Source organism: Zootermopsis nevadensis, unplaced genomic scaffold, assembly GCF_977971745.1.
Source record: "Zootermopsis nevadensis isolate Lab colony 2312 unplaced genomic scaffold, Znev_1.0 Znev_ptg000025l, whole genome shotgun sequence".
In the NCBI taxonomy this organism is placed as follows: Eukaryota; Metazoa; Arthropoda; class Insecta; order Blattodea; family Termopsidae; genus Zootermopsis; species Zootermopsis nevadensis.
This window is the reverse complement of record NW_028259157.1, coordinates 10912155-10938559: the sequence shown is the minus strand read 5'-3', so window position 1 is coordinate 10938559 and position 26405 is coordinate 10912155. Positions and strand designations below refer to the sequence as shown.

Sequence of the window (26405 nt, the reverse complement as noted above, 5' to 3'; positions counted from 1 at the left end):
CTACAAATACATGCAGAAATAATGAGGTTATCACAAACATTAAGACAACCACATAGATTTAATAACTGACTGGTCCCACTTCCATTCAACCAAATTTTTCAAAACTGTACTATGATCACAACGAGCCATATAAAAACTATGATCACTACAATTATTCATGTCAACAAACTGCCTTGGAAGAACTACATCTCATCTATTCTTCATTCAAACTACACAATGGGGAAACTGCTAACATCCTTCCTTACCTTAAACTGCATGAGAGAAGTGACAGAAGGAAGGGGCAGCGTAAGATTGGGACGAGGTTGGCGAAGTGTAGAGTCGCTCACACTACGTGACATCCTCCGCCAGAGGGGTCCCTGACCACTATAATCCTCATCCTTTGACATCTTGACCCCTACATGGGGACACTGAGAGGGAAAGACAGCCATACTACTAGAAAGTTTTGTAGAGCACTAGAGCAAACATGCAGAGCAGCAGCATATAGTGAATGTCCAAGGTATAAAAACACACGTTTTCACAAGAAGTGAAATTTCCCATTGATACCAAAATATTGATATATCAGAAAATTCTCACTGCATTACACTGAAGTTACTATAGTATATTATGTTCAGAAGCAATATGAATAGAATAATATACAGTCTCTAACGCAACTATAGGATGGCCACAAATTATTCACCACTTTTCTAACTTACATAAATCACAAAGTTTTAGAGATATCGTGTAACGGATTGCGCTGTTCGAAAAAACCGGTGAAAACAATTAAAGTTAATTGATTGCCCGGTCGATAGTGGCGCTGCTGAAATGTACACAGCCGACGAACGCAAAACGCAAAATGCCAATTTCCTCCAAGGGAAAGGTAATGTCTGTATTGTGGTACTGAGAGACAAAATCAGTTATTGAAGTGCAAAGACGTTACCGTCGCGAATATGGAAAACAAGCACCTGAAAGACAGTCCATCAAGCGATGGCCGGAACAGTTTCAAGAGACAGGTAGTGTCCTAAATAATAAGGGCGCAGGCAGGCTTTCGTCATGAGGTATAGGACCCTTCTTTCAAGAGATGACAGTGAACAGTAAAAATTATTTCGATATGCTTGAATTATTTGCAGTCTTGCAAATGGCACACCTCCAACCAAACGTTTTCTTTCAACAAGATGGTGCGCATCCACACTGGGGCCGAACAGATGGATTGGGCCCCCTCGCAATCCCGATATAACCCCACTGGGCCTTTTTCTTTTGAGGTTATGTAAAGGACCTGGTATTCCGTTCAAAAGTTGGTACTGTGGTTGCAGTTGCTTCTTTGACACCCCAGATGCTGGAAAAAACATGGCGTGAAATCGAGTACTGTTTGGACACTTACACATATTGAACTTGATCAGTTGTTATTTCAAGCAAAGCAAAGCAATTCTCTGTATCTCGTATACTTTGTTTTTTGTGTGTACATGAAATGTGGTGAATAATTTATGGCCACTCTGTACTATAGAAAGGTAAATGGTGGAAGGCAGAAAAGAAAATTCAGGAAAAATACAAAGCACTTTCTAGTGTGATGGCATTTCTATAATTTCTATGATTATTAAACTTTCATGCAACTATGTTACTTTATTCAGTAAATAATATCAATACATTCAATCCACAAACTAGTAATTTAGAGACTATTACTGATATATTTGGTATTCATAAGGACCAAGAGCTTAACTAAAGACAAAACTTTAGGTTCTTTCTGTAAGAAAATGAACAAATAACTTAAAAACCTACAACAGTGCAATTTGTCTATCAATACAGATTTCTGGAGGGTTTTTTTATATAATAATTATGAAACACACTGGTAACACATTCATAATGTATAAGTCAATAACAAGAATTAATTCAATGTTATCATTTACTAAGTTAAAATAAATTCAGATTCAATTATATTTTTGTAAAATCAGTTTTATGGTATTCACATTCAAAAGTATCATTTTAATACAGAGAACAATTTTACTTTACATTAATCTTTTCCTGTCTGTGTGTGTATTGCAACATCCTGCAAAAGAGCTTCTTCTTAATATCACACTATTCTAAACCAGAGTTATGGTCTCAAATGTTGTGAACTACCGTTTGCATTTTAGTTATATAGTGACACTCCAGTTCCCTCAACATTCAAACTATTACTTTCATTTTTATCCACGTACATCTACGTATTATCTTAATATCATTGTCATCTTCCTGTTCACAATTACCAAACTTCTATACCCATCATCCACTGTTCTTCTTTCACTCCTCTCTTTACCACTACATCCTGGATTCTCTTTTCAATCTAACTCTCTGTCTTCCTGTCTTTCTCCTTCCTGATGGGACCCACTCCAGCAATCTTTTTCACCTTTCCACATGTAATTATAAAATATGCGTCTATAGTTCTGCTTCATCCATCAAAGCAAAACTCAGGAAGCCAGGTTTTTTTTTTATTTTACTGGTAGCAGTGTTGCAGTTTTTTTCTTCACCAAATGTGAAAAACGGACAGCTTCTCCACTTACTGCCAAAGTAATTTTGGCAGTTCAGATAATAACCATCCAATGATAGGATGATTGCCAGTAACAGTAGCTGTGCGGCCTCAGGCGTGGCCTCGTGCATTTGAACATTGGGACCATGAGTTCGAATCTCACTAAAGGCACAGATGTTTGTCTACGCCTTTCTGTATTATCCTGTCCTGTGTACAGGTAGAGGCCTTACGACAAGTTGATCACTCATCCAAGGAGTTCTAATACCAAATATTTAAACAGATCACGTAACCTCCAAGAGAGGCGTCCAAGACCCACACTGGGTTGTAGAGCCAGATATTAGATGAGATAGGGTGTTTAATAAATAACAGACTGGAAAGAGTGTAGAAAAAAGTGTGCATAACCTAACCTAAAGCATTTTCCTGCAGGAATTGAGGAAAGCTTTTCAAAAATTCCAGTATCCAGGGTGAGATTTGAATCTGTGACTTTCCAACCTTGAAAACCAATCAGCCATGGCTGTACAAATTCTGAATCATAAAACTGATGTAACTGAACCAAAATATTAACATGGTGCTAACGGGCTTCGACCAATTTGTATTCTGGAGATTTGAAACGTGGCAATTTCAAGTCTGAGGATTTTCTTAGTTCTCTGTTCTTCAATGTGAACTCTAGAATACCTGCATAATGTTGAGCTTAAAATTCTGTACTGCTCCCCCAATATTGTCAGGGTGATTAAGTCGAGAAGAATGAGATGGGCGGGGCATGTAGCACGCATGGATGGGGCCAGAGGTGTGCACCGGGTATAGGTTGGGAAGCCTGGGGGGAAGAGACCTCTGGGGAGACCTAGACGTAGATGGGAGGATAATCTCAGGCGGGATCTATGGGAGATAGGAGTTGAAGGAAACTGGATTTTGTTGGCCGAGGACAGGGTCCGGTGGAGGGCTTTGGTTTGTTCGGTGATGAATCTTCGGTTTCCCTAAGCCATCTGGTTGGTTGGGTCCACTATTTGGGAAGCCTGAGGGGAAGTGACCGCTGGGGAGACCTAGACGTAGATGGGAGGATAATCTCAGGCGGGATCTATGGGAGATAGGAGTTGAAGGAGACTGAATTTTGTTGGCCCAGGACAGGATCCGGTGGATGGCTTTGGTTAATTCGGTGATAAATCTTCGGTTTCCCTAAGCCATCTGGTTGGTTGGGTCCACTATTTGGGAAGCCTGAGGGGAAGTGACCGCTGGGGAGACCTAGACGTAGATGGGAGGATAATCTCAGGCGGGATCTATGGGAGATAGGAGTTGAAAGAGACTGGATTTTGTTGGTCCAGGACAGGGTCCGGTGGAGGGCTTTGGTTAATTCGGTGATGAACCTTCGGGTTCGGTAAGCCATCTTAGTTAGTTAGTTAGAATACCTAGCATCATGAAATACAACTATCCCATCTTATTCAATACTTTGTAATGTCTGCAGTTAATACAGTCCATAAATCAATCTTAGCTGCTGACACACGTGATAATACCCTAAGAAATTACAACAGGATAAGCAGTTATTACTTATCTACTACAGTAATGAAAACATGTTGTAACTGAAAGATAATACAGTTTAATGTGTTTACGGTATATAGTTTATGGACATGAATAATTCAGTTCTTAGTTACATATTCAAAATATTTTCACTTGGTGTGATGTTAGGTAAGAAAATATGATCTACACATATGTGAAATTTTCCACGAGTTTGTAAATTAAACTGAGCACTTAATCAAGCGAAATTAAAATGAAGAACGAACACAGAACTCTACAAAATGTTTAAAAATCACAATTAACTTTGATAAGAAGCACCATATTTAGAAGGTGGGTTGTTTGTAAGTTTGAAATACACTTGGAAAACCTATGAATAGATGGGAGGACAATATTAAAATGAATCTTCTGGGAAAAGAGTAAAGTAAAGTTTGTCCCACTATACGCCATGTAGGCGCTTGGGGGGAGAGGAGGTATAGCTCCTCTCTTCCTTGACCTCGGCACTAGATGGGGGTGAGTGGTCAGCATCACGCCCCGGCCGGCTTTACCCCCGGGAAAGGACCCCGGTACCCATTGTAGAGGAGGCTGGGTGGGCCCCAGAGCCGGTCTGGACGCAGAGGCTAGAGGAAAAATCCTCTGCCCCGGTCGTCCAGCCCTTAGCTAGTCACTATACTGACTGAGCTATCCCGGCTCATTCTGGGAAAAGAGTGCAAGACTGTAAACAAGATTAATCTGACCGAGGACATGGACTGGTGTCAGGCTACTGGACGCAGTAATGAGCCTCCAGGTTCCATAAGAGGTGGGAAACTTCTTGGCAAGCCTAGGATGTCAGCTTCTCAAGGACTGTCCTCTACGGAGTTAGCGATGTAATAAAATAGGTTTGCTAATATTTATCCAAACATCTCCTCCCACTCAATGACACAAGTGGGCTTACTAGTCACACTGCTGATAATCAGAAAAATAAATTATGTCACGGCTGTGAGACATCCAGACATCTGAACCGCACATCTCTAGACCACAGCCCCTGCTACCAGACAGTACACGTAACAATATTAAAATATATGGTATTTACAAATAACATTTTTAATTTTTAACTAATTTAGAACAAAACGTTATCATCATTTGCGACATCAGGAGAATGGGAAACAGTCAGATTCAGACCCACAACCGAGAAAACCTCAAATCCTACAACAGAAAAATGATAACCCCAGTGCAAAGACATCAAACATCCACATTTGACTGAAATACGTAGTTCAAGAGACTGGACTGTGAACTGAGTGCGTAAAAGTGACACGACAGGAATAAACAAAAGTCAACATAACACATTGGGATGCTACAATACACAAACAATAGCAAATATTACACCAACCCACTGTATAGTAAGTACCAGTATTAGAAATTAAAGTTACTTGTAAAAACATAAGGTAACAGCTCAGACTAGTCTACAGTCTAGACCAGTGGTATTCAACCTGGGGTACGTGAAGACATCTTAGGGGGTACGTGAAATTTTATAAAAAATATTATTTTATAATAAACACTGAATAATCAGGGACAGATTTAGGGTTAGCCACAGGAGAACCGGACGTAAGGATATTCGATTTGGGAGATTATATACTATGTATAATTTGAATTATACACCAACAACTTTGGGGGTACAAAGTTGAAGAAAAATTATATCTGGGGGTACGCGAAGACATCTTAAGGGGTACGTGAAATTTAAATAAATATTATTTTATGATAAACACCGAATAATCAGTAATGTAATTTAATTTATTTTAGATGTAGATTATATACTATGTATAACTTGAATTATACACCAACAACTTTGGGGGTACAAAGTTGAAGAGAAATTATATCTGGGGGTACGCGAACAAAAAAAGGTTGAATACCACTGGTCTAGACAACTGGCAGGCAGGACTTTGCCATTCAGCAGAACATCCAGACCAGCTTTCGGGCCCACTCAGCCTCCTATTCAATGGGTACTGGGACTTTTTCGGGGGGGGGGGGGGGGGCGATCATTGCCTCCCATCTGGTGTCAAGGTTCAGAATGCATGAAACTATACCTTCACTCTTCCATACATCAGCATGGACCTGTGCTTAGTCAAGAACCAGGGATAACTTTACGAAAATTTTAAAAAATGCAAATAAATTTGATAAACGCTTTGTTCACAAATTATTATGGAATATAGATTTGGCTAAACCTAACAATTTATATAGGCCTAGATTAAATCTGTAACCCTTCATTCCAGGGCACAGATTCCTGCGTGAGGGCGGACAAAGCATTCTGATCGCGAATACACGATTAGTCCAACGTGCAATGGAGGTTTCTGAGACCAGCAGTCTCTCCCCTCGTCACGTTGCCGTGCACATGCGTCATTCCGCAATTAGTTATGTAAGCATGTCGCAGCCAAAATAATTACTCCCAAACGCTGCGGCTTCTTAAGAAATATGCCGGAATATTTTATTAAGATTCGGAATTCTAAAAGTGAAACTGTGAAAGAAAACTCTCACTTCAATCACAGTCACCGCAATGGAGACAATGCGTTACGAAATTTTGATTTTCGTTGCTGTAGGAGTAACACAAGCCACAAGATGAAATAACTTGCCGTAGTCGGGGCAAATCTGTGCGCTCTTGATGAGTTAAAAAGTAAAAGGCAAGGAGATCAAAGTAGCAAATACTGTCCACACGACAAACATTATTTCCCAGTGGCAGTGCTTTGTATCTCGCCGTCTCGTTTCCGACGTCTATAATGTTTTTGATTTGCACATTATAAGCGTCGTTTTACTTCTGACCGCGAGCCAGTAACGCAGGCGAAACGCACAGATTCGTCCCGACTACTGTAGGAAAATCGCTACGTTTCAAATTATGGATCTTCGTCTTCGTGTAGAAAAGGGAGACACCTATTCTGTGTGCAAATCAACAGATCGGGAATAGCTCGGTCTACTGGATCCAACAGAGTAGGAGTGTCCATTTCTTACCTGAAGGAAGATGCCCCCAAAGACACACAGAGTAGAACGTTACGTCTTTCGAAAAAAAAAACTGATCGTCGTTTCTCATTAATTCATTAAAATGTACGTAGAATTCCGCGTGCTCATTCCGTTTGGCAGAAATCCCCAAGCATCCAAAACCTTAGTGTACGCTACAGCCACCGCAACGTCGGTAGAGTCTGCACGAGCCGGAAGCAATGCGCGCTGTCCTCAATACGGGAGGCCGGATTTTGCGTTTGAGGTTTCAGTCATTCAACACCGTCGTGACGTAGCATTAATTTCTGTCTGAAGCTGTTACCAAGAGGAACGTCAGCGAAGATTTCCCTCACACATCTTTGCCATTCCAAGAATCAACGCCTACGTCTTCTGGCACAGTTGACGAAGCAGATATTGGCTCTTACTGGGTTTCGACAGATCACAGTAGTTCTGGAGCCATCTTCAGGCTCATAATTCATAACATTTGAATATGTTGCACTTATCATGAAATTACAAAATAAATATATATATATACACGCTGAAAATATCGGCACACAAAGTTTTACGACCGCTTAAACAGGTCGTAATAAATTACACAGACTAAGACGATCTGACGAATCTACATGCGACACGCGCAGAAAACTTATTTACATTACATTACAGACATTTCTATCATATACATCATGTGACGTCAGATGCAAATTAATCCTAACACTAACATCGCTCTTTTTATAGAACAGCGTTCCGCAACTGTGAATTTTTACAGGCAACTGTGTATTCGCACGGTATAATTACAAAAAGCAATAATTTATCTTTCGTAAAACACACACACACACGTGCTGGGTCCATCGTCAACTGTTTCTTTCAAAACGTCTGTATCCGCCTACGAGTCTACACGGCGAACGTCTGTATCCGCACACGAGTCTACACGGCGAACGTCCGTACCAGCATACGAGTCTACACGGCGAACGTCTGTATCCGCCTACGAGTCTACACGGCGAACGTCTGTATCCGCCTATGAGTCTACACAACTCAGAACAAATCCGTCATCTTCATCGCCGCGAGAATATAGAATATCACAATCCTCTGCAATTCACGTACAGAAAACTGAGGGGAAAAATAATTACATGAAGTAACTACGAACGGAAAACGTAATCTTTTGCGAGTATCTTAGGCCTGGGACGCATATCTAAATACAAAACATGAGCAACATGATATTAAATTTATGATTTGTGGTTTTCATGGCGGCGTCCGATGAACGTCCTTCCTGTCCCCATCATCACGGCTACAACCCGGAAGCAGCCATTAAACTGGTCAATTTAAAGATGCATTCTTTCTATCCGTAAGATTTCCGATAGTTCTTACGAAATATGAAGTAGAGTAAAGCTGTCCCACTATACGCCATATAGGCACTTGGGGGAGTGGGGATATAGCTCCTACTCATTCTTGACTTCGGCACTAGATGGGGGTGAGTGGTCAGCATCACGCCCCGGCCGGCTTTACCCCCGGGAAAGGACCCCGGTACCCATTGGATAGGAGGCTGGGTGGGCCCCAGAGCCGGTCTGGACGCAGAGGCTAGAGGAAAAATCCTCTGCCCCCGTCGGGGATCGAACCCCGGTCGCCCAGTCCGTAGCTAGTCACTATATTGACTGAGCTATCCCGGCTCATAAGAAATATCAAGTAGAAACCAAAAGTAAGCTCAAAGCATAGGTCTCGATTTCCATTGGGCAACTTATACGAGGTGTCACAATTTATCTCGGCACAAGTCAGTACTGCATTAGCCTTCTAAGCCTTCATGCATCTATTTACATTTATTCACGGTCATGCTGTAGATGGACTGTTAATTTTACTTGTGTACTGACTGCTTTAAACAAAGTTGACGCACAAATAAATTACTGCAATCCGCTGTCCATGCGAATAAAATGCAACCGACAGTTCACTGCCCGTTTCTCTACACAAAATGCGCATTAATGAACAAAACAGAATAGAACAGTGCAGAAAATACCCAGGCCACGCCCGTATTCAACCTTCTGACAGCTCAATTCGTGCCTCATTACTGAGCAAACACACGCTGTCACCACAAATGTTTATACAATATTTCAGTAACGATTACATTCTCAATTCGAGAGACAAAACATATCAAAGGACGTTTATAAACATCGTAGTCGGTGCTTATGCAGTAAGAGGGCAAAGTCCACGAAAACATGTTCTGGGCTCAACTTCTACAAAAGTGTTCCTACGGTCTTGATCCCGCTATACGCGTACATTTTGTACTGCATCCAGAATGGCGCCCCCGGCCGACTCTAAATAAAAGCTCTAATATTCACACAATGGTGCATATGTACGTACTGTCCACAGATCACGAGAAAATCCCTGCTAGGAATTCGATATACGCGCATGCGCAAGATTTCGCGGTGAGTGACGACCCATCCTAAAAGCATTCGTTCCACAACCACTGAACGAACAACAGACGACAGGCTTTCATGTGTTCTAATGAGTACAGCTTTAAGATTACCTCACAGTGGCACAGCGATTTAATCTAGAATATTATCGCAACACCCGCAGAACACATTAAAAGTGCGCTCACTACACGCTACTCTTAACTGCTTGATGTTTTCAGTCTGTGTAGTAGCGTAAAACTCTGACGTATCGCACTTCCCACCAATAGCAGCCCTCTAGTCCAGCTGATAAGTAACATTCCCCCCAGCAGGGTTTTTCTCGTGATCTGTGGACAGTACTCGGAGAAAACCATGTTCTAGGACCATTCTGTCCACCACAAGTCCCACACGGGACTGCTTTTCAACTCTGGCATTTGGGGCGGAGAACCAATGACTACGTCGGGAGTTATACACGGCGCCAGAGCAAAGCAAGGATATCAGGTTTTGTGTAAGGAAGTTCGACGAACTTGCAAGGCGTAAGACCTTGGTAATAAATGCTATAAAAGCAGTTCCTGAAGACGCAACGCGAGCCTCTAGCAAGGTAACCCACCGAACTTCTGCAGAGGATTGAAACTCCTCCTGAGCAAAAATGAAAAATTACGTGATAATTAATGATTTGGGAAAATATAACAAAATAAAAATCGGCCGTGGCTTTTTTTTCAAAGCACAATCTAATCGTCGTACTGGTAGCACGGAGGAAAATCACGGATATCTCGATTGCGACAACCGGCTTACAGCTACGGAAAACTCGTCAGTGTGTGTCATACGGTTATTTCGCAACTTTAAGTCAACAGATGTCAGGACTAGGCAGTGTCGCTCTTCTTTTTTTCTTCGAAAACAGGATCTTAAGACTCACACGAAAGATAAGCAACCTGCGAAGACATTTTAAATTCCGGTGATACAATGAATAATTCCATAAAAGCAGGAAAATTATTTGACTTGCTGAATGTGCTACTAGTTTCTCCAGAAGGAGTTAATTAATTTATAAAATAATATAATTTTTGTTGAAAGATGCGGTGGCAAGCTGTTTCCTGTACCAGAGTAGAAAATTGGGATTTCGCTACACCCGACGTCTGTATCAGAGGGTCTAAGACAGGGGTGGCCAACCCGCGGCCCGCATGTGGCCCGCCTTGAACATTTTTCCGGCCCGCGAGATTCATCACACTTTTACAAAATATATTTATTTTATAATGGCCAAAGTAGTGAAAACCAATGTATTAAAAAAATTCATTATTTGTGGATCCATATATTCAAAAATTATCTGTCATGTTAAAATCGAGTCGGCCCCAGAATATCTCCAAATGGAACTGGTTGACTTACAGTGCAATATTGAATTAAAACACATTTTCGAAACATCAGAATCAAAAATAGATTTTTATAACACTTACGTCACAAAAGAGAAATTTTCCAATTTGAGAAATCTGGCACAAAAAGTTGTTAGCGCTTTTGGTTCAACTTACACCTGCGAATCGTTTTTTTTCGAAAATGAAATTGACCAAACACAAAACACGCTCAAACATAACGAACGCTAACCTGCAACACCAATTACGATGTGCAAATACCCAAATTGAGATCGATTTGCAAAAGCTAAGTGAAAGAGTGGAGAAACAAATATCGCACTAGTAAAATAAATATTTTTTAATGATTTCATTATTTTTATTTCCTTCATATTTATATATTTTTTATATTTAATTTTTATTGCTATATATTTCTTTACAATGTACGCTTAGTATCATTATTATTATATTATCTATGTTTACATGTAAGAATAATAGTAAACACAATAATAATAACTCATTATGTTTCAATTTTTCACTCCAAAAAAATGTCTATAGTGTATCTAAATCTAATATGGGGATATATAATTTTATATATGGCCCGCGGAGTTATGATGCATTTCCAAAGTGGCCCGAAAGATCATTTGGGTTGGCCACCCCTGGTCTAAGAAACGGGACATTGAGGACCACGCAGACTCCACATCACACACCCAATGTTAAGCAAATTTCGACAAGGCAAGGATTCCTCTCACCGACACCAGCGAAGCTACAGGAAAAGCACAGCATCTGAATTCACACTGCGTTATTTTTAAGCAAATTCAAAATGACGATGTTTCATGGGGTCACAGAGCTCGTGTGTGCATGTGAGACCGGAGAGAAGGTTACTCTTCAGTCTCAACATTCTTCGCCACAAAATAAAAATTATTTCAAGGAACTGAGGAATTTATAACTTGTGTTGGGCAAGGCCGTGGTCTAGGCAACACGGAGTTTTCCTCCGGGGGCTTCCCCGGTTTCTCCATTCACACACAGAAGAAGGCAATGGCAAACCACTTCTGGATCATCTGCCAAGAACGTATATGAACAGGTCCCAGTCCGAGAAAAGGATGGAAGGATCCTGTTCATATGGACCTGTCGTCAGACAGAACACTAAATAATAATAAGATGAGGTGGTCTAGCGGTTAGAACGCTGGCCTTGTAATCCTGGGGTCTCGGGTTCGATTCCCGGCGGTGCCCGAATTTATAACTTTTGTTGGGCAAGGCCGTGGTCTAGGCAACACGGAGTTTTCCTCCGTGGCATCCCAACATTTACTCCATTCACACACAGAAGAAGGCAATGGCAAACCACTTCTGGATCATCTGCCAAGAACGTATATGAACAGGTCCCAGTCCGAGAAAAGGATGGAAGGATCCTGTTCATATGGACCTGTCGTCAGACAGAACACTAAATAATAATAAGATGAGGTGGTCTAGCGGTTAGAACGCTGGCCTTGTAATCCTGGGGTCTCGGGTTCGATTCCCGGCGGTGCCCGAATTTATAACTTTTGTTGGGCAAGGCCGTGGTCTAGGCAACACGGAGTTTTCCTCCGTGGCATCCCAACATTTACTCCATTCACACACAGAAGAAGGCAATGGCAAACCACTTCTGGATCATCTGCCAAGAACGTATATGAACAGGTCCCAGTCCGAGAAAAGGATGGAAGGATCCTGTTCATATGGACCTGTCGTCAGACAGAACACTAATAATAAAAAAGACCAAGAGTGAGTCGCACCCCCCCCCCCCCCCCGACTCCAGATACTGGGCCATGATTCACGGATCTTGTGTTATTTTTATAAAGAAAGAAACGTTTCCATTTTTATTCGTGTTTATCTATGACAGGCCTCAGGCCCGTTCTTCAATTTTGTGTGACTAAGTCTTCTAGGCTTAAAGGAATCTGGTCGCCAAAAGAAGCTCCTCACGGTTCCTTTGCCTGACTGATCCTTGCATAGGATACACCATGGATGGGGAACCTATGGCCTTAAGGCCACATGTGGCTTTCTAGGTCCTTCAGTGCGTCCTTTTGACTGAATCCAAATTTTACAGAACAAATCCTAGGATCAACTGAAACTACGGACCTCCATGATGCAACCAAATATTCAAATGCTTTCCAACAGAAATCAGACACAACAAAGTCATTAAAAGATTAGTTAACTTTAAAATTAACAAACAGTTTTAATTTTTTTGAAATTATTAAGTACATAGAAGTTTAGATTTTTACAAAATAATGTATATTTTTTAAGTATATCTAATTGAAGTTTCTTGAATGAATAGATTACAGCTAAATTAATTCGGACTTCCAACATGAAAAGGTTCCCCACCCCTGGGATACACCCTCGCATGGCAGAATAGCTCTGAATGAGTAAACAGAAAATACGCGAAAGGAAATATCTGAGCCTTGTGTTCAGATATCACAGGCTACCAGCATTTGATCGGAGAGATAAAAAATGAAAAGACTGAGTCACAAACATTTACAACCCGACCTTGGGTCCCCCACATACAAAGCATAACTGTTATTTGAATGTTCAGTGATTGTTGAGAACACGTATCGTATCAGAATAAAAATCGAAATGAACAATGGTATCAAACGCCCAATCCAACGCATTGTTGTAACAATTCGGCCCACTGACATAAATAGAAGGGCCCACAAGTCACACTAAAGCGTAAATAACACCTAATATGGAAATAAAGAGGCAAATTCTTCATGGACGAGGTCACAAATGCGGACAAACTCCATGAAGGTCACGCCGTTTTGTCAAGTGTTCTTGAAGTGTGTGACGTTAGACTCTCGCATTTCCTTGTATAAAACATATAAGACGTTTCCAGAACATCAAATTTACATTTAAACAGTGCTACATCATCATCACAGGAAACTCCTCCACATACAGTTAAATAAAATCCACAATGTAACCTATTTAACGAAAAGGTTTTTCGATAATACTATCCCAACATCTACTCCACAATCTTCAAGACGACGAAATTCAATGTGGCGTCCATACAGCAATCGCGTCTGAGGTTCACACTCAAATTAAAACTATTCAAGTGCCTAATCCACGATACAGATTCTTCTTGGAGAGGCAAAGAGTCGAATTCCGTGTTTTTTTTTTATGAAACCCGAACGTCATCACCAAGTTCACGCAATCGACATTTAATAAACCTTATCCCGGAACAGGTCAATAAACCCACTTTTCCAAAATAACGTTTAATAGTATTTTTTCCATTAATGATTCGGACTCTTCTTGTGTTATTTATTTATTTATTTAGTGTTCTGTCTGACGACAGGTCCATATGAACAGGATCCTTCCATCCTTTTCTCGGACTGGGACCTGTTCATATACGTTCTTGGCAGATGATCCAGAAGTGGTTTGCCATTGCCTTCTTCTGTGTGTGAATGGAGTAATTGTTGGGATGACACGGAGGAAAACTCCGTGTTGCCTAGACCACGGCCTTGCCCAACACAAGTTATAAATTCGGGCACCACCGGGAATCGAACCCGAGACCCCAGGATTACAAGGCCAGCGTTCTAACCGCTAGACCACCGTTTGATATCCGAGCAAAATACATTTCCGGTTTACAGCACGCACTGTACATGCTACAATTTCATCGTCCTTGATTTAATCGCCGTAACCATTACCAGTGCGTGCATTCTACAGACCGGGACTAGCTCTAACGACAGGTCCCAAGCAGAGTACCTTCCTGAGGACGGAGAGATCCCAGTCTCCGAAACGTCGTTTGTTTAACAATACACAATCGTCACAAACCCTCATGTTTTGTCTGCCATTTCAAGTTATTCATAATTCCCAAGATATACGCTGAAAAGAAAAGAAAAATAATCAGCAAACAATTTTCTAGGTTAGCTGGACTGTTTTAGACGCTCTCCTTAACACTCAATAAATTATTGTCACTGAACCCGAAATGAAGCCAACAATAAACAAGACTCGAATAAATTGGACACGTGTGTGTGTGTGTGTTAACACGCACAACAACTGCGCAGATAATAATCGCTTTAATTAGCTTTAGTGAAATAGCGTGACGTTGAATCATCAAAGGCTGAAGAACACGTATTCTCGACTTGCGCAGACACGTGCTATCCAGCGAAAAGACAGACTATCGATTCACGTTGGATTTCCGGTTGAAAAATGTGCCTGACATATTCTCCCGGGTTTCCTTCACTCCCCTCATCACTCATTTCAGAAATATCCAAACCCCACACTCCTTAAATATCAGCACCAAATACTATTTGTGGTTCCCACGGCGGTGAGTACGAAGATGGCTATCGTCTGGGTTGTATGACCCTGTCTGTAGTCTGGTAGAATTTTACCACGCTGCCTCCAACAAGACAGCGATGATGGAGGCAGCGAGGATATTCATCAATAACTTTGAGACAAGAAGTGGCGTGTTCTTCCATCGCATTTATAACCTCGACAGACTAAATACCTCTTTTGAAAGTCCAAATGCAATCATTTTTCATCAAGTAACAAAGTTTCACGGTCGATACAAACCACATTTAGAAAAAAGCCTTTCTAAAAGAGATAGCACAGAGTATCACCAAGAATCTGATTACAAATTCGACGAAATGAAAACTCAAGTTTTTACCCACGTCACTAACCCTGAGAGAAATTTTTAACAGTCAGTTTGTAGACCCAAATCTTTCTCAGCACGAACAAATATGAACTCCATTTGCAGTTACAGTCGGTGAGATCATTTCTTTAAAGTCCAAGAGTTCCTAAAGGAACTTTCCTGCGATATATCCCATAAAATTAAGCTTGAAGCTCTGCTCCTTCCTGATTTTCAACGATGACAACAGCTGAATCAAAGCAGTGAGAAAGAATGTGGCTTACGAGTTGCTGTATCAACGACCCGCCAACCTAACAAGCACATATTTCCCACCGAGAAAGTACCGCTTTACAAATAGGCAGAAATATGCATTTGAAAAAAAAATGACTGCCGAATGTCCTTCAAAATTTCAAAGGCCTCTATTCGGTAAACCCTCGGACTGATATTGTCGTGAACTTCAAATGCCACTGACCTGTCTCTGACCTAAAACTGACATAAATATTGTCACTCAGATTCGTACAGATCGGCAGAAATATGCCTTAGAGAAATTGGCTTTCGAATGTCTTTCAAAACTTAAAACGCCTCTATCCGGCAAACCCTCGGACTGATATTTTCGTGACCTTGACATGAAACACGAACATGTCTGTTTCATGTCAAGGTCACGACAATATCAGTCCGAGGGTTAGAGGCGTTTTAAATTATCAATTTCATTGGAAAGTCAGTTTTTCAAAGATATATTTCTGACGATCTGTTGGAATCTGGGTGACAATGTTCATGTCAGTTTTAGGTCAGAGACCGCCATGTATCGGCACTGACCATGGGCCCACGTTCCATTAAATATATCAAAATAATGCGTCAATGAATCCAAAAGGCACCCCTCCTCGCAAACCACACCATCGTGCCACCAAAATCTTTTCTTTACGTTTAGGGTTAGCTAGGCCAACATGAACGCACCGCCCCAGATGAGATGGTGCCTATTCTCGTATGCAATCTTCCACTAAGACGAATGAATCTCGGTGTGACATCGAGCTAAAATGTTTCATTGCGGAAGTTGTGAAATTAATACCCAGAGAGCGAGAGGGGAGGTAAGTGGGTGACGCAAACCAGAGCTACTGAAAACGCTAACCCCGAACTTTGGCTTCTAGCCATAAGCTGTGATTAATCTTTCTCACTGGCACTTCTAACCTTAAATGTTGCTGCGCGCTCATCTTCGAGGACACCTGACGTCCTTCAAAGACAATTTCTGGCAAGAGTGTTCGCATGTTCAGAATATTACCGAGCTATTTTCAGTGCAGACCTGACTGACCACAACACGCGTAGGCCACAAATCTACACACACACAACTTTCTGGGGGGGGGGGGGGGTCGAACAGGACGAGTCTTACTTGTATCACTCATCAGATAGCCCCCGCCAATTTTAACTTGCCTTCTGCACGCGTGTTAACGCAATTATGGCTTCCAACATCCTCAACAGAACCACGCAACATGCCTCAGGCAGGGCTTATACCTATTTAAAACAAGCCAAGCGAGCGGTCAGGACTCCTATTTCGTTCTCTCGTTCAAATCTCAGCACGGGAATCGGCGTGGTTTATTCAGTCTATCGTGAGACAGAATCCTAAATGAGGCCACGTCTCTGACCCAGCTGGTGTCCGGGTAAATACTTTTATGAAATTCATAAATCAAGAATCAGGGCATTTTCGCAACTTCTGGGCCAAAAGTCTTGATGACGGATGAAGCTATCACATCTGAAACTTCGGAAAACATACACGTCTCAGCATGTCAGTCTTACTAAGGCAACGAACATCAAAGTATACTTCACATCGCCATACCTAGATTCTGTAAATGTCAAAATCTGAAACTGACAGTGACTCAGAGAAGTAATTCCATTTCACTAAATTTATTTCCGACTCTACAGCTGCCATTCGAAACCAAGAAGTTTTGCACCCAAGTATTCATGATGAAATATATAACAACACAAATAATTGTGACTGCCTTCAACGGTGTCCCTACGACAGTAAACAACAGGCAATCTTGTACGTCAACAGAGAAATGACACTTGCAATATCGAGGACAAGACTCCTAAAATTACTGCCACAATTGATCTAGGATTTGGCGCCGTGTAGACAATTCGATAGGTACCAACGTTTCGAAGAAACAAGCTGTCTCCATTTGGGCTGAACCTGAAGATGTAGGCAGTATGTCTACCTTCACGACTAAACGGGGCCACGTCCCGTAGAAACATCATAATTCTCAGCGCCGCGAAAATCTCACATGCCATGAGTTCAACTCAAAACATGCACGATGGAAAAACTTCAAACACTTCAGCGTCTGGTACTACTATCGAAACGACAACACGCGAAAGAACACAGACCGTGGATTTATGGGAACTAAGCCGTGAAAGTGTACATTTGGACAATTATACGCAACCAAGGCCTTCCATAATTCACGCTTGCAGTGGGCGGGGCATGTAGCAAGCACGAGGAAAACTAACGCGTACAACACTTTGGTTCCAGAACTTCATGCAGACACTGACAGACCTTGGCATAAACGGATATTGAAAACTAAACATAAAAAAAGGGTTCTGCAGATGCAAACAGGATTGAACTGGATCAGGACAGATCCTGATCCAGTGGGCGTGGACTTAGGTAATCATGGGTGCGAACTGTCACATTCCGTAACAGGGAATTTCTTAATTCAAAGAGACGTCACTGTGGATTCCGTTGCTATAACAACAACAATAATAATTCGCAAAATTCACTATAATTAAGAGTAACATTTTAAGCACCACGGTATATGTTATACTGAAATGTTCGGTCATTCTATATACGTAACACTTCCACAGAAGACACCAAGCTCTTCAGCTACATACATACCTTGAATTTACATGAACAGTCCTTAGAGTTCCATTATCCTCAATATGAGAAACACTTGTCAAGCTAAACCAACCACCCAATCCTTAACCTCGCACACACACCCTGCCAAGTATACACTGAACTCAATTAACGCGTATGTATTTTAACACTTCAGAGTCGACACATAATCAGAAACTTTTACATGTGTAACGATTTACTCACAAATGTGTAGTTATGCACTCACGAAGCAAAACCCCTCATGTGCAATACTGTGCTGGGGTTTCATTGGGAAATTCTGACACAGGGATTTTCGTCGTTACATCAAAATTCGTCCTTCAATTAAATATAACGAAATAGCCAAGCTGCAATTCACCTTACCTACGTCTGCAGGCAATGCATTCCTGTGCTATAGGCAGAAGACTGCTCACGTAACAAAGCTCAGTGCGCGCAACTCAGCAGCCAGCAGCCCCTAACCTAACAACTGTATGTATCGTCCTGGCACATATTGATTTTCCGAAGCGGGGCATGGCGTAGGACACGACATAAACATATTCCATTCGTAAAACTTTAATTTTAACACGAGGCAGAAGAAATTTCCCACTTTACAAGGGTGAAAGAACAATTTAAATGCAGTAATTATTGAGAATACCGCCACGGTCGTCTAGTGGTCAGAACACTAGCCTTGTAATCCTGGGGTCCCGGGTTCAATTCCCGGTGGTGCTCAGATTTATAACTTGTGTTGGGCAAGACCTGGTCTAGGTATCACGGAGTTTTCCTCCGTGGCATCCCAACAATTACTCCATTCACACACAGAAGAAGGCAATGGCAAACCACTTCTGGATCATCTGCCAAGAACGTATATGAACAGGTCACAGTCCGAGAAAAGGATGGAAGGATCCTGTTCATATGGACCTGTCGTCAGACAGAACACTAAATAATAATAAGCTGAGGTGGTCTAGCGGTCAGAACACTAGCCTTGTAATCCTGGGGTCCCGGGTTCAATTCCCGGTGGTGCTCAGATTTATAACTTGTGTTGGGCAAGACCGTGGTCTAGGTATCACGGAGTTTTCCTCCGGGGGCTTCCCCGGTTTCTCCGTGGCATCCCATTCACACACAGAAGAAGGCAATGGCAAACCACTTCTGGATCATCTGCCAAGAACGTATATGAACAGGTCCCAGTCCGAGAAAAGGATGGAAGGATCCTGTTCATATGGACCTGTCCTCAGACAGAACACTAAATAATAATAAGATGAGGTGGTCTAGCGGTTAGAACGCTGGCCTCGGGTTCGATTCCCGGCGGTGCCCGAATTTATAACTTGTGTTGGGCAAGGCCGTGGTCTAGGCAACACGGAGTTTTCCTCCGGGGGCTTCCCCGGTTTCTCCGTGGCATCCCATTCACACACAGAAGAAGGCAATGGCAAACCACTTCTGGATCATCTGCCAAGAACGTATATGAACAGGTCTCAGTCCGAGAAAAGGATGGAAGGATCCTGTTCATATGGACCTGTCGTCAGACAGAACACTAATAATAATAATAATAATAATAATTATTGAGAGACGTCACTCTTATGAACAGAAACTTATCCAGCATTCTTCTCCCAAGGTTAAATCCATTTGCAGACGAAATTACTGGGGATCATCAATGCGGATATCCTGGTTAATAAATCAAATACTAGTCCCGATATTCCACATTCCTCATATATGGGACGCAAAACGGAATAAATGAGAGAGTACAACTGCACTTACAGAGCAGCATCATAATCCTGAAGCATCAAGCATCTCTGAAACGTCTTCAAACTTCTGCCAGAGACGCAACAGCCTAGAAGACCCCCGTCTTCAGCATCATCATGATTTACATGTTTAGATTACGCAAATAGCAGAACATAAAAGATTTAGGAGATACATAGAGGGATTTAGACGGGTTACAATAATTTTTATACGTCTGATAAAGTCCGAATTCAGATATGGTAACAGTCGTCGTGCTGTTAAGCTGTTCTTAATACAGGTAGCCCTCGATTTACGCCGGGGATGCGTTCCTGAACGAACCGGCGTAAACGGAATCGGCGTAAATTGAAACTTTTATAATGTAAATCAATGCGTTCCCAGCACCCAAACATTGACGAGTAATGGCATTACATTTAAAGCTCTGAAATAACGAAAATAAAATAAAGGGAATTTAAAAAATATATTTTACACACAATCGGAAATTCGTTGGTCCCCGCGATTGACATAGATTCTTTCACGTGATTGATGTGTACAGTCATCTCTGCTGTTATGCGATAGTCGCATTCATGTAAGACGCCGACCTATAGAAAATCGCGTAGTAAAAATAACCCCGGTACCTCCGCAGAGATTAAATTAGTCCTTTGAAAGTTTAAAGCGCCAGGAATGAAATTGCATAAGAGTAAACTCGCATATGGAGAAGTTTGCATTTCACAAACAACTTTTATCGATTCATCGATATCATTGGAGCGAATTCGCGTTAACGAAACTTACGTAATTACAGAGATGACTGTATTTATAATTTTTATTCAAAATCAGCGATGTAAGAATTACGATTTAGTATAAGAATCAGTACGAGATACATTGTAAAACGTTATAAATAATAGTAAAATATTTTTTTTTAATTTTTTGACTCGCTGGTTTCAAAATTGGCTTTATTCTGAATCGACGCAAATCGAGGACTACCTGTATATGAAATTTGGAAGTTTCCATATAGTATACAGTTATCATAAGCCTAACAAATCTTCTTCAAACCTACGGTAAATAACGTGGATACACCAATCAGGTTAATTTTTAGTTTTTAAGCTTTTTCAACGCCATCAAGTGAAGGGTTGGGTTTGTGTTTTTAAGAAACATCCATCCTTTCTCTTGGTGCAATTATAAACCTGATACATTACTGGAAGGAAGTTATAGTTTCAAAAACTTCAAAAATAAAATAATAACAACAAAGCAACTGATTCAAAAATATGATTAAACGTATTTCACGTGTAAATATTGCATAGCCACGGATGCCTACAACTAAGAAATCACAGAACAGCGTCGAAGTGTTACAAGCTGGTTCAATGTCATTCACTGCCACGTACAAGTCAGTTACAGACGGTACGTCCACAGCACAAATATTTCTAAACCGAGTTTAGCGTCTTATGACTTGACACATTACGTCGTGTATTTACCAGATGTGCCTTAAATAAATTAATAATAGGGCATACGCCTAAATAGCGACAGGTTTCTGTGGACTGTCTCTGTAAATCAGAGCATCGAAACAGCAGCTTGTGGGTTGGTAAGTGGATGAAAGGGTATATGAATGTTACGTGCTTTAAAAGTACTTTGCATTCAGGAAACATCTTCATAAAGTAGAAATATGCAAACAAAAAAATAAATTAAAAATTCAAGGCAATTTTATTAAGCATTTTGATAAAAATAATCACACAGTATGTAATTACATACATCTTATTTCTCTGCAGAATTTCCCTATTTCTCAATACATTTTTCCAATGATACATAAGTTTCATGATTCCGTTAGCAAGAAGTGTTTTAAATTCGGCCTTGAGTCATTCTTACACTCTTTTCTTTCCAACGCTGATGTTTATTTCATCAATGCCAATTCTTTGGCTGTCCCAGATATGCTTATTGACAAGCTCCTGAACCTCGAAACATGTCACAATCATTTGAAACCCAGAATGTACATCATCGAACACCCATCCAGCCACATCTAAGTCCTTCTATCCATTTATAAACTTTCACCTCATTCATGTAACCTTTACCATACTGAACTGTCGCACAGTATTGAAGAAAATTGAAATTAATTACAAGCAAATGTGTGTGTGCACATGCGCGCACGCACTCATTCATTCTTCATACACATGAACACAAACTCACGTGCACGAAAATACATACACATGCATGCATAAATATACAGGGTGTGCGAGAGAGAGTGCACACATTTCGAATATTGCTATTGAGAAAATGAACAGAGCCGAAAGTGTGCGGTTTTCACCACGTGACAGCGAAACTGTCGAAGTTTCACGTACGATACTTGTTCTATCGATCGCACATGAAAGGGCCCGTTGCATGGCCTGCAAGATCGCCGGATTTAACCCCCACGGATTTCTTTCTTTGGGGATACACAAAGGACCAGGTGCACCGCACAGGAGTCACTTGTTTTCAAGATTTTAAAAACCGCGTCGTCCATTCTGTGGAAGGAATCACGCCTCAAACGTGTGGCAACACTTTCCGGGCATCTGAATACCGGATGGACATTGTGCGAGTACCGGAGGGAGCTCAGGTCGAAGTGCAGTGAAATGGAGAAAGGTAGGGGGAAAACGTTCCGAGTTGCTGTTTTATGTGGTGAGAACTGTATTCTCCTACCGATTTTTATTTTCCCAATAAAAATCTTTAAAATGTGTGCACTCTTTCTCGTACACTCTGTATATACTCTCAAACTCACATGTCCCCACAAACTTACGAAATATATAATTAGGAACACCCTGTGCCTGCCTTTAACAGACAAAGCATGGTAAAATAACTACAATTATATACAGAAATAACACAACTAGGGCATCTGAGTTAGGAATTTGTCCTTTCAGTTCACCCGCAAGTCAGTTTGGTATTAGGACACAACAGGTTACTGAAGGAGAATGTTTGGATTTCCTACAGGGTGAGCTACCACTTATTTTGGGAGACGTCTCTGTCTATGCCAAATTAAAGAAGTCACTGCAATATGATGACACTCCGCCTCGTCTTGATTTACAAGTCATACAGTACTTGAATTGGTACTATGGAGGTCATAAGATTGGTCGCAGAGGTTTGAATACCTGGCCACCCTGCTCACCAGAAACTGCAGACACGAGATGAACTCTTACACTGCACCTGGATGATGCTACCCTCATATGGTACAATCATGAAAGTATATGAGAAGCTGCACATGTAATTTTAAAATAACTTTACTAGTGCATACTTGTGCATAGCCGATGCAGGAGATCATTTCAAACAGCAAGTCACTTAAGAACGTACATTAACACAATGTTCATTAAACATGAGTATAATGCCATTCCTATGTAGCTGATTCATTTCATATATTGAAATGACTTCAAATATCTGCAGTTTCTTTGAGTTTCTTCCCTTTACATTCATCTAAGAACAACGTATCAGTTGAGATTTTAACCCGTGTCGGTAAACATACTTCGTTCAAAATAAGATGACTCATAATCACCTGAAGTGTGGCATGGGGCACTCTGTATAATACAAGTATTAACAAATCATGCAGATTAATGACTATGATATTTAGGTGAAGCAGTTTACACATCCAACTCATGCATAAGTTTTCTCAATACAAAATATGGCTTCAAAGAATAATCTACAAGATTAAATTTCATAGCATCTACCATAAATTGTTTGATATCTTCAGTACTACCGTATTCACTTGCGTAATTTTCATACCCTTAACTCTGTGAAAGGCATGTACTTACTTATATACTCTTTAACAGACAATCCTTATTTTAATTTTCTGCAGTTTACTTTTATGTACATTGGTCTTGTTCTTTAATCCCTGAAATGCATTTTCAGTGATCAGCGTATATGATTGCTGGTTCACTTACTATTATGACTGTGCTCCAATAAAGTGAACCGATATTCTTTCACTTTATCACGGTAATTGAACTAATTCTGTGCCTTATGTATCTTTGTCACATCTTTTAATTTTATTTTATATTAAAAAAACCAAGCGCATGTTCTTCCTTCTGGTAGCAAGATAACTGGATGAAATACTGACTGGCTCTCATGTTATTTAACAAAACCGTTATACAGCATCGAAAGAGACATAACATCACATATACTGCAATAAAAGTTTTGTAGGTTTTGTAAGATCACAGAGCAAATGCAACAATCCAGAAAAAAAACATACAGACTTCAAATTAACCTTTGTAAACAAATACTGTGACTCAATCACACACACAATCATCCATTCCAAATAATGTTTTACTGCATTCAATTACACCAGAGTTCAGCTCACCATATGGGTTGATAAACATGGTGCTGACTGCCCCAAGACACAACTGTGCATGCGAACCAAATTGGAAATCTCTTCCAGCCCTGAAAAAAAGTGAATAATTCAATAACACTTCAATCTAATGGGCAGAAATCAAATTTATATTGTCATTCTCGTGGTAACTAGCATATTCACAATCAAAATTTCTTAGCAAACAATGTGACGAAGTCTGCTCCAACTACACACATTAGGATAACAGTTTCACGTACCGACCGCATATTATTACTCCTCTTCACTATAATCAACGTACAGAGAAATCATATGTCATAAACTGGGATTAGTGCTTTACTTACTCTACACCAGTGACATATTTCTAAAATGTAAGCCCTGAGAGTTAACATCCGATCACTGCACCTTACATCAAACCTGCTGCAATACTAATAATATTTTTGTGTTCTTTACAAACACATGAGAATTTTTAATCTTTCACACTTGCATAACTTGACATAATACAGAGGTCCACAAACCAGAAAGTGCCAACAAAATACAGGTTCACAATCACTTATGGCAAACACATTTCAATAAAAACACAACGGTTCATAAATTGCATACTAGATAACAAAGTCTCCACTAGTTTAGGGTATATTCATAGGTAATATATATATACTTGCTGCATAAATAATCATTCATATAATAATTACCATCCAGTCTTCATCATCTGCAATCCATAGAAAAGTTTGCGCATACATCTCGTCAACATCGTTGATCAGAACAACTCACTGGACAGTTACTGACGTCTCTCCACACTTGAATTTGGAAGCTACCCACTCTGAATTTCAGCAGGAATACTGCCTACCCTGAATTATTCAGAATTTTCTTCAGTTTCTCTCAAGGATGGGACAAAACTTTGAAATAGGGCATAACCACCTGCTTGCAAATCCTTCATCATTCACAATCAACTTCCCAACTTGTCACTACATAACCTCTGCAGTTGAAACAACAACATTAAACAACATAAAAATCAATCAACACTCAAATTCCTTTTTATCTAAATAAATTAACAAAAGTCTGGCAAACTTCAGCAGAGGCCTATATTGGCATTCAAATCATTTATCTATTTGAAAATCCAGAATATTTATCACATGACCAGTGCAGTATCAGAGTATCATTGTGGGGAAACTGGGCAACGATGATATCCTTCATTTTACTCTAGATGAAGTGAAATGCAGTGGATCAAACAGTTTCCATCACCACAAATAAGAATTAAATTTGTTGCCTCATCATTCCTGTTTATGATTGATTTGTGACAATATTCTGTAACGATAAAAGTAAGAGTAAAGTAATGCTGTCCTGCTATACACCATGTAGGTGCTTGGGGGCAGAGGTGGTCTTAACCTCGACACTAGATAGGGGTGAGTGGTCAACATCATGCCCCGGCTGCACTTTACCCCCAGAAAAGGACCCTGGTGCCCATTTGATAGGAGGCTGGGTGGGCCCCAAAGCCAGTCTGGACATAGAAGCTAGAAGAAAAATTCCTCTGCCCCTGCCGGGGATCGAATCTCAGTCGTCTAGTCTGTAGCCAGTCACTATACAGGCTGAGCTACCCTGGCTCAAAATTAATTTCAAACTAAAATATCTGACGAACCCTCACTCACTTATACATGTGAGAATGTGATACAGTTTATAACATTGTAAGGGAAATACTTATAAAGGTTGTCAAAACTGTGAACATGGACCATGATGATACCCTCACACTTCAGATTCACAGTAATATTAGTCTGCTCTTCATAAGCTCTAGTTTTTAGCTGAGCTAAACCATTTTAAGCAAATGGTCATAATTATTATGAGAAAATTCAATTACAGTTACAATGATCTGTAAACTTCTTCCTGACACAATTTCAGTCTTATCTATGTTCTTCTACCATTGTTAGATTCCAAGGTACGGAAAAATCTTCACAAGAACTCAAATAAACCCAGGATAGTTTATTCAAATTTGTGACCTTCTTCCTGTGATCTTCTCATTGCAACAAACAATTTTGGTCTTGGCATCATTTTTGTATCATGCTTAGTTTCAGATTTACTCAAATCTGAATATTTTTCACACTTCTTTGACTGTTCTAAAATAATTTCCTGGTGTCGAGGCATAAGCAAGCCAAGTGTGGAGCAAATTGGTTACTACCTTCTCAAGCTATAACACAACACAGATGTTCACAAACAATTTCAGTGTTCTTCTTCTGGACTGCAATGTGATGTACACTCAAAGGTAGATATCAAAGTTTCAGCACTGAAGATGAAGGAAGAATGTTTCTCCAA

General features: G+C 40.6%; 1 protein-coding gene and 1 long non-coding RNA gene across 5 annotated transcripts in view; one reads left to right on the top strand and one right to left on the bottom strand.

The window, feature by feature from the left end:
* The window catches only part of dop (microtubule-associated serine/threonine (MAST) protein kinase dop), a 60693-nt gene that overhangs the window by 33305 nt on the left and 983 nt on the right, over positions 1–26405 (bottom strand). For 3 of the 4 annotated variants that reach the window (XM_022081842.2, XM_087355883.1, XM_087355882.1), the window contains exons 2-3: positions 24117–24196; positions 246–407 (exon numbers count right to left, since the gene is read on the bottom strand). In XM_022081842.2, coding sequence (XP_021937534.2) covers positions 246–407; positions 24117–24196 — 242 coding nt within the window. The remainder of the gene's footprint in view (positions 1–245; positions 408–24116; positions 24197–26405) is intronic. The other variant, XM_087355885.1, reaches the window with a different exon arrangement.
* On the top strand, positions 815–1982 carry LOC110838547 (uncharacterized). Its single transcript, XR_002546158.2, has 2 exons — positions 815–989; positions 1107–1982. It is a non-coding gene; the product is annotated as an uncharacterized LOC110838547 (long non-coding RNA).